The 9,170-nt window shown below is 50.6% G+C and overlaps 1 protein-coding gene across 1 annotated transcript; it reads right to left on the reverse strand.

The window, feature by feature from the left end:
• Positions 1–5,138: 5,138 nt before the first annotated feature.
• RGS2 (regulator of G protein signaling 2) lies at positions 5,139–8,355 on the reverse strand. Its single transcript, XM_090263365.1, has 5 exons — positions 8,212–8,355; positions 7,202–7,303; positions 7,033–7,094; positions 6,299–6,465; positions 5,139–6,032 (listed from the first exon to the last, which is right to left on the reverse strand). The coding sequence occupies exons 1-5, from the start codon at positions 8,319–8,321 to the stop codon at positions 5,838–5,840; spliced, it is 636 nt and encodes a 211-aa protein (XP_090119491.1). The 5' UTR covers positions 8,322–8,355; the 3' UTR covers positions 5,139–5,837.
• Positions 8,356–9,170: the final 815 nt, after the last annotated feature.

Raw genomic sequence — 9,170 nt, forward strand, 5'->3', positions numbered from 1 at the left:
CTGTATCTGGTCTTTCTCAGACTACAGCAGGGCTCGCAGAAACCACCAATTTTTCTTGGTTCTTTCAAGACTGTAGTTTCACAACACACGAGTTGTAGATGACCTGTGGATGCAACTCAAAGAGATTGATTTGCAGTGGAAGTGGGGGAAGGTTTATGAGATTGGACGTGGCCACCAGAAAAGGAAAAAAAATCTTTTCTCATCCCAGAGGAGACAGCAGCAAATAGTTCCTTTTCACTCCTGTTTTTGGCCGATTTCTCTTTTTCATTATTTTGAGTTTGGTATGACGTCTGTATGCGTTTAAGATACACACCAGCTAAATAAACACAGAGTCTCCCTCCTAAGGGGTGTTTGCATATAGGCCAGTGCATTTTTAAACTGTATAAATACCAGATTAACTTGGGATTCGAGAAGACCTAGTGTTCGGATCTTAGCCAAGATCCACATACTTTAGTTCTTTTCCTTCTAAATTTGCAAGGCAGAAATGTAGAGCCCAAATGAAAAACTATGTAGACTCCTGAAAAAAAATTTTTTTGCAAGTGCATTTAGCAAATTTAGATGAAATAATTTATGCCATTGTATGCCTTTTTACTGAATATGCGTGAATCAATCAATAACTGACCTATGAGCCAAGCAGTTAATGAATGGTCATTAGGTGCTGAGTATCTTCCATGCATGGACCCTTATTCGTTACCCTGGAAATTCAGTAGAATAAGCCCAGATGGTCTAGTTATTGACCATTTAGTTGGAAGATAAAACTGGCACATGCTTGGCAACATTTTGTGGAGGTAAAACTTGATCAGGAGTAAAATTTAAGGGAAGAAAGAGCCATTCTAAGGAGTGAAAACGGCTGGATTTAATAACGGGAGCGGGTGCTCTCCCTCAGCAATGAGAAGGAGGCCCAGCAGTGAGCATTACTGCTCAGGGGTGAGAAGTAATCGGGTTATCATCATCATCATTGTGGAGAAGTAAGTCTTAGCCTGCGGTATAGCTGTTTACCGGGGTGTGGGAGACGCCAGAGAGGTCACATGTGTTTCTGTCCCGCGCGTGATGTGGGAAATGGCAGACCAGGCGTAAACCAGAAGCGGGGCCGGGCTCTGAGGCGCGTGGGGGGCCGGCGGAGAGGAGCACGGTGCTGGGTCCGCACCTGGCTGTCGCGGGACAGCAGCGATGCCTGAGAGGTCCCGACGGAAGGGCTCACGCGGCTTGATGCCTGGGCGGGCTGATGATCTTACAGAAATCTCTTCCTAAGAAAAATAAAGCGCAGCCTTTAGTTGTGATTTTGACCTCCCAGCCTTTCTGTTCCTTTCCTTCCCCAAAGATGCCCACTTTTTCTGCTTTTCAGATCTTCCTTGCCCAGAGAGACCTTTATAAATATTTGCCAAAAAAATGAATCAAGGAAATAGCTTCAAATATACATCCCCATCAAAAATATCATAGCCCAAGGCAGAATGCCATCTTGCTTTCCACCTTTTCCTTTAATTCAACTGTGTCTCCACTGTGAATACACCCCTCCATCCTTATTAAATCTACTTGTTCTTTAAATCTCATCAAAAAGGCCACTTTGATTCTTGATTCACTCCAGCTAAAGGTATCTGTATCCCTCTTTTGCTACTGAACGGCTAGTCATAGCCTACCTTATGCTGCCATTTTTGCACATTAGGCACTGAATTGTTGCCTCCAGAGGGTGGGATATGTCTCACAGGCCCTTCTGTTGTTCCCTGTGTGGTTTAGACCAGTGTTCTGCAGAGAGTGGGTGATGTGTGATTTGCTGTTAAGTGGCGCTGAGTTATTTGGTGACGCCGTCCTGGTGTAGGCCCGTGACATTCTCATCGGGGCTGTTACTGCAGGCCCCTAACTCATGCTGCTGCCTCCACTGCGTCCTTCATGTTCCCGCCCCCGGTGCTTTTGTACGTCTTTATTGACACTGGCATCTCGCTGCCTGGGGATGAAATCCCAGGTCAGTGTCCTAGGCCCCCTGTCGGCGGGTCCTGGGCCGCGTCCATCCTGGGCCTTCCCTCTGCACTCGGGGGGTCTGCGCGTGGTGGGTCACGGACCTGGGGTGGTTAACGTCAGGTCTGTGCTTCATGCTGGTGCCCGAGGACAGAATGTGCCTCCTACCCCTGCAGTGGCTCCTCTTGTTGTCCTTCGGGCCCCAGGTCAAGATTTGCTGGGTCGTTGTCACCTCAAGCAACTCCAAGCTTCTCCTTTGCCAAGATGCCAACAATCAGATGAATTTTACGCCCTTGCCGCTGAGAGAAACATAGAACGTGGCTTTCTAAAGCCCTGGGAATCCATGAACATGCCAAGTTTACCATGTGACAGTGGCGACACTCTCCATACGTTCAGACGAATTCCTTCTTACCTGCAGTTTTGGGCTAACATAGGACACCGAAGTTAGAATTGGGAAAGTGCCTGGCACAGGGTGGCGGTGGGGGTCACTCCCTAGGCCCCCCGGTCCAAATGCACACTGCTCACCACTGAGAACATCTCTCACGATACAAATTTCCTTCAATCTCCACCCCCCCAAGGTGAGAATCACCAAACGTTGCGGTAAAACACACATCAACCTACCCCTCCACCTAAGACCTGTTTCCTGTGAAATTCTGGGTGATCACTTTAAGCCGCCCATTGAAACCCATATAGTGCCACCCCGTGCTTGCAGGACAGAGAGTAGACAGTTTCTTCTCTCTTTCCTGCCCCCTCAGTGGGACTGTATGAAATTACCATATTTGAAATGCTCCTGGGCTTAAGATCTACGAAAAAGGAAATATTATCAAAATGAAGGGAATGTGAATCCTTGAGAAACTGGAACATCACGTAACATTTATTTGCGGAGGTATGCGCCTTCTAATCTTGAATCTATTTCAGTTTGTTCCACTGGAGAACATTGGAAAATACCACCTGAATTAAGCCTGTGATTTAGCAGCCTTGAAAAAGTCAAAACTCTGTTTTTTTGTGACCGTAATCTGGCTTCTCCTTCGATTAAAGGTTAAAAGTTACAGAGAAGATGCCTACTAAGAGGTATTTAATTTTTCTGCCAAAGGAAAAAGTGCTGCACAGATTTTCAGATATTGGTGCCAAGGGGGCTTTTGAAGTCTTGTCCCTGTTTCCCGTGCATTGGTACACACTTCTTGTTTCACCAAAATTTGTTCATCAGACCTTTGAATACTTATTCATCCATTCAACAGTTATTTACGCAGGCTTGGTGCTGAGTGTGGGGATTTAGCCGCAAGCAGAAAAAGAGTCTTCAAATACTGGCATCAACAATTTAGCGAGGGAAGACCTAGCATTATCAAATAATCCTACAAATTAATGAGAACTCTTATCAAGTGCTCTAAATGAAAGAACTTGGTGCTGTGAGAATGTCTTCAAGGTGATCTGACCCAGGTGAGAAGATCAGGGAAGGCTTCCCTGAGGAAGGGACAATCGCAGTGACGTATGAATGATGAGGAAGAGCTACCATAGCATTCTGTCCCCAGGGACTATGACGTGCAAAGGCCCCGTGAAACTGGCTGGCATGGCACATGGTACCTGCAAGGGGATGGAAGGAGGCCAGGGTGGCTGGCAAAGGGAGCTGAGGACAAGACTGGAATGGAAGGGGCATCTAGTCGTGCCGGTGTTAGACCCTAGTAGGGACAGTGCCTCTATCCTAGTTGTCTGGGGAGCCTGTCCAGGCTTTATACGCAGTAGGAGACAGGAGCAGCTTTATGTCCTGAAAGGATCTCTAGGGTTAAAAAGCAGAGGGCATACTGGGGCGGGGTGGGGGGAATGAGTGAGGGGAGATGGGCCCAGACTGCCGCGCTCCCTGCACATCCCACGGTGGTACCTGAGGCAAAACACACAGGATGTAGGGGCAACCTGGATGTGTGCCGTGACCCCTGGGTTTCTTTATTGGCCAAAACCTTTCCAAAGTAAGGCTCATGTGGGCCTGACGTATTTGTGCTCCGAAGAGAGATCCCTTCAATGACCCTCCCACTATTTATGGAGTGCCTACTGTGTATTATTCTGGCCGCTGGGGACACAGGAAGGAACATGACGATGTCTGTCACAGAGCTCGGGCCTGCTGGTGCCAGGTAGTCGGATTCAGGTGAAGTTTGTAAGAGCACAATGAAAGCACTGTGTGAGCACGGGAGGTCAGTTTTCCTTCTGGCAGATCCGGGGTTTTTTCTCATGTGCTTCATAATTTCTGCAGCCCCTGATCCCTCCAGGAACCAGCGGGATAGGCGGGGGCGTGTCGGTTGAGACCCAGGGAAGATGAGGATTTCGGGGCCACAAGGCTGAGACAGCATTACCTGGGCTCAGGTTTCTGAATCCAAGATGAGGCCTCCCCTTCTTTTCTACTTAATATTTTCCCCTGTGCTTTCCAATCCCGCCCCCTCTTCTTTTTAAAATAAAAACCGTAATGAAAGAGGCTGAAAAAGCAGTCTGCTAGAGAAGAGTATTCCTTTCCCAACTAGCCAGTTCAGAAAATCACAGACCCACGGCCTCCCTCTCCCAGCTAGGAAAAGGGACATTTCCAGATTGTGTCTAGGAACCACGTGTGCTGCTGATTTTGCCTTTGTCCTTCACGAAGGGAACATGGTCAGACTCCCTGTTGGCCCAGTGAAGGCAGGGGAGTCGGGGGACCTCTGACTTTGTCCTGACCCACTGCGGCGGGGAGCAGCGCCAGCTGCGCTCTTCGGAAGCTCACGCCAGTGCTCTGGGGGGAACTGGAACCCGGGGAAACAAGGGAGGCTGGGCCGCTGCCACCTTCCTGAGCTTGCTTTTCATCTGAGAAGCTTAGTGACGTAAGTTTGGCCCTCTGTCTCTTACGTTACTTTTGTTCTCACATTTAGGTGGCCTTTCATAGAAACACACAAGGAACTTCTGGTCAGTGTTCTTTTGTTTTCATTAATAACAAGTTTGATTTTCACAGGATTATGTTAGAATGCTTGATCCCAGGGTGTTCCCGAGGATATGATCATGCTTCCTCTGATTTACGAAAGCATGGCAGAGGCAGGCCCACACGTTCCTGAAATGGTTACTCCTCAGTTCTGAGGAAGATGACCTCTTCTTTGCCAGAAAGAAGATGCATGCCCTGGACTCGGCCATGTGTCCAGTTACCAAACAAAAAACACCCGCATCTGGACCCAGTGTTCAATGACATTACTTATCAAAATAAATTTATTAAAAGTATGCAAAGACCACTTCAAAGTTTAGCTGCCTTCAGGACAGTTTTTGGCACTCATAATGACACTATTTTCTACACAAGAGCACTCATTCGGTGACACACCATTTAACAATGAAAACACAGACCGTTTCAGTTTTAGCGTTACAAGACAGCAGGATCGATGATCTGTAGTCATGAGAACTTCGATATGCTTGCACGTAGTAAACATTGTAATGTTGCTTAGTACTGAAACTAAAACTAAAACGACAACCAAAACCACTAGGTGGTAACAGGGACTGATTTCGGGGAAGATGTACAGCCGGCTCACTAGGGCCACATAATCCGAGCTTTTGACTTTAAAAATGCTTTTGGACCAATAGTAGTATTCCATCCTCTCTTTTCAGTGCCGGGTTGCTGCCTTTCCTGCGGAGACACTGCACGGAGACACTGCACAGCCAGGCCCCCCTGTCCCTGTGCTCTGTACAGTCACGGAGGCCATTGCGGTCCAAGCTTCTCCGAGGCGGCCGCCAGCTTCCCAGTCACTACCCAGCTCTGAGTCGACAGTTCTGAGTGACATCTCCCGAGCGCCCAGGCCGAATTCAAGGTCAGTCTTAGGGGCAGGTCGCAGCCTTTCCCCTTAGAAACAAAACGAGAGGTCCTCCGCTTCTGGGTTCCTCTTGCCCACTCATGTTGCGTGGGGCTCTGTGGTGATCTGAGGCTTTTTACACAAGTCCTGGTAGAACTCCGACTCCAGGAAACGGGGGTACGAGTTGTTCTCCATCAGGCTGTACACCCTTTTCTGGGCGGCCGTGAAGCAGGCACTCGTAGCCTCTTGGATGTTCTGCGCAATTAGAGTTTTGGTTTGGAAGTCTATGTTTATCTGAAATAAAACAGACAAAAAAGGGCTTTATTCCATATTCAGAGTTAGAGATTTCAATCTATTTAATATTTGAAAACAAAACATAAAAACTATAATGTGTGATTAGCTTTATCAGCCAAATCATTGAAGAAACTCAATTGTAAACTAGAGAAAAAAAATACCCCCCCATCACTCCTTTTAATTTGACTTTTCTTCAATTCTCTTGTTTCATTTTGGTGCTAAGAATGTTCAAAATATGCTAAAATAAGAATCTTTTCCCCCCTTACCTCTTTTGGGGCTTCTTTTTCTATGAAGTCAGTATATATTTTCTTTGCTTTTGAGGACAGCTTTTGGGGTGACTTGGTTTTTTTGAAGTCTTCACAGGCGAGCCAGAATTCAATGTTTTCTTCACAGAATTCAGATTTTAGAAAAGCCCTGAATGCAGCCAGACCATCTAAAGGGAAAACATTGAGTGGGAATTCAGTGGACACAGAGTCCCTTCTATTTTTCCTAGCGCACTCACCCCTCTGCACCCCTAGGTTATTATTTCTAGATTACAGCAACATCCTACATTCCACTCCAAACCGGTAGTCCTCAGAATCTAGCTTCTTAAAAACTAAGATGCCAGTAGGTAAAAAGCTTAAGTTGGCACACTGCTCCAAAGATATAAATACCTAACTCTGCTGTCAATGCAAATTATTTATAGGGGGCCCTGAATTCTGTGGGAACTAAGCCTCTTGAAAACATGGTAGGCTGTGGAAAAGCTGCGCCAACCGTAACAAAGAGCAGCTGCCACTGTGACTTGTTTAGGGTAACTCTTCATCCCCGCCTGGAATGGATAAAGCAGTGGGTTTTCATGGCTAACCACTGGGAAATTAAGGAGGGACACAGGCCTTCTGGGACAGGGACTGTGAAGCCGCATGGCCGCGGGCAGGCTGCTGCTCTGCTGTGTGGACGCCCCCTCTCTAGACTCTAGACCCGCATGACGCTTGACAGGGACCAGTTCCGGAGGGTGGCTTACATTTACTGGCGAGCAGCTCATCGAACGCTTCTGACCACAGCTGCGCTTCCTCAGGAGACGGCCTGCAAGAGGAGCCCTGCAGTGAGCTGCTGCGCCTGGGAAACCCAGTCCCCCTTCCCGCTGGCAGCCGCAAGTCACATCTGCAGGAGCAGCTAGCTCTTCCACGTACCTGATCAGAGCTTGCTGCTGGCTCTTCTTGCCGGTTTTGGGCTTCCCCGGGGAGGAGGAATGTTGCAGGAAGTAGCTCAAACGGGTCTTCCAATCTTTTAATCTAAAGATAAATAAGAAAATGAATAAAGACCCAGTTAAGAAAATGAATAAAGACCCAGTAAGCGGCAGCAGCTGACAGTGCTACCACAGCTGATGGCACTTTAACCCAGGTCGCCCAGGAAATCCAGACAACCCAGGCAAGAGGGACCAAGAACTCTTCAGGTCAGCCCACTCACTGAATTCCTGCACTTACGGGCTGACCCAGCTTCTCCTGTTCGGCTGAGCACAACGACGGGTTTTCTATCTAAGGGACGGACTGCGTAAATTACTGGGATAGCTTAGTCCCAAAGGCAGCCAGCGTTTGGCGCTTGAAAAAGGCAGCCGTGTTCCTGCAGCATTAATTACAGTCCAGAGACACTTCACACTTGAACTGCCAGTGGAACGGGCTCGAGCCAGGGATGCGCATTTCCCTCCTGGCCCCAGAGAGGAAGGCTCTGGACGAGCCAGCGCCGTGTGCCGAGAGGGTGTGCGTGACCCACCCACCGCGCTCCAACGCTCGTTGAAGCGGATGATCAACGAAATCACAAAATTAGAAAAAAAAAACAAAACAAAAAATGGAGTAAACCAAATTATTCAGAACCAGCAAGAATACTTCCCATCCCTGCAGCTTGCACAGAACTTAAAATGCAACGTACGAATGCAGGGGACGCGCGGGGACGCGCCGGGACAAAAAGCCAACCCTCCTCTACCAGCGCGGCGGTGTCGAGAATTTTCTTCCGTCCCCAAGTCTGCCCGAGGGGCCTTCGCTCACGCACCAGAGCACAGACCACACGGGTTTAGCCTTCCTGAGCCAGTTAGTCCCTTCCACGCTATTATTATTGTCATTTTTCTGCAGAGGCGCCGCGTCTGCCGCGAGCCCGGGGAGCGGGGCCGCGCTGCGGGCGGGAGAGCGAGCGGAGCCGTACTCACAGGGTCCGCTTCATGTTCTCCCGCTTCTCCTCGCTCCTGGGGCCGCTGCCTGCGCCCTTGTCCATGGGTCCGCAGTCGTGCTGGACAGCCAGGAACATGGCACTCCGCATCCTCGTGCTGCCGCCGCGGCCGCGCTGTGCGGCGCGGAGCGCGCAGCCGAACTTATAGCAGGAGGACGCGCGGGGGCGGGGCTCGCGACGGCGGCCTCGCCTCTAGGGGGCGCCTATTGGCGGGCTGCAGAGGGGGCGGGGCGGGGGCGGGGCCAGCTCCGGCCCGGTGGCCGCGGTGGTTCGGAGTGGGTTGGGGCCGAGGGCAGTGCTGACGTCTGCGGCCCGGCTTCGTGCGCACTCGGGCGGAGCGCGGTGGCCCGGCCCGGCCCGTGTGGGAGCGGACCGAGCCCGCTCACTGTGAGCCGCGGCCGCCAGCCTCGGCCTCGGCGTGGGGGCCGGGCTGGATGGGGGGCTGGCCCACCGCCCTTCCTCCTCCTGCCCCGCGTGCGCGCCCCGGACCCCAAAGGGAGTGTCGGTTCCCCGCAGGGGAACGCTGCTCGCTGCGGACCGTAGTGCAGTCGCCTTATTTCGAATTAAGATGGTCCCCTCCCCAGGGAAACCCTCCCCTGTTCCTCTGCGACTCCACTTAATTAGGGGAGGGACACAGGGAACGCGAGGAACAGCGACAGCCCCGGGACAGGCGGTGTGACCTCCTCTGCAGATGGGGGCATTTGGGGGAACGAACAGGAGAAAGTGACTTAATCAGACGGTGCTCTAACTGGATGTGCGTTTTTGATCTGCGGCGGACACGCGACTGGACTGGGTCTGTCCGGGGGCGCGCGGGCGTATTCCCGAGAGATCCTGGCTGCCGCCCTTCCCAGAACAGAGATCACAGAGCTAATGACGAGACAGAGGGAAACACCAGGACCTCGCCGGAATCTTGGCAGTTTAAGGGTAGTGCAAGGCTGC

This window comes from Furipterus horrens, unplaced genomic scaffold, assembly GCF_987537825.1.
Source record: "Furipterus horrens unplaced genomic scaffold, mFurHor1.1.pri manual_scaffold_15, whole genome shotgun sequence".
NCBI lineage: Eukaryota > Metazoa > Chordata > Mammalia > Chiroptera > Furipteridae > Furipterus > Furipterus horrens.

What these genes read in the sequence shown, in the direction of transcription:
- RGS2 (XM_090263365.1), bottom strand. Translation starts at nt 8,321, where the DNA reads ATGCGGAGTGCCATGTTCCTGGCTGTCCAGCACGACTGCGGACCCATG. An exon ending in TGAGCTGCTCGCCAGTAAAT is followed by an intron (nt 6,466 to 7,032) that starts GTAAGCCACCCT and finishes TTTTCCCTTTAG; the next exon opens with ATGGTCTGGCTGCATTCAGG. An exon ending in AAAAAGAAGCCCCAAAAGAG is followed by an intron (nt 6,033 to 6,298) that starts GTAAGGGGGGAA and finishes GTTTTATTTCAG; the next exon opens with ATAAACATAGACTTCCAAAC.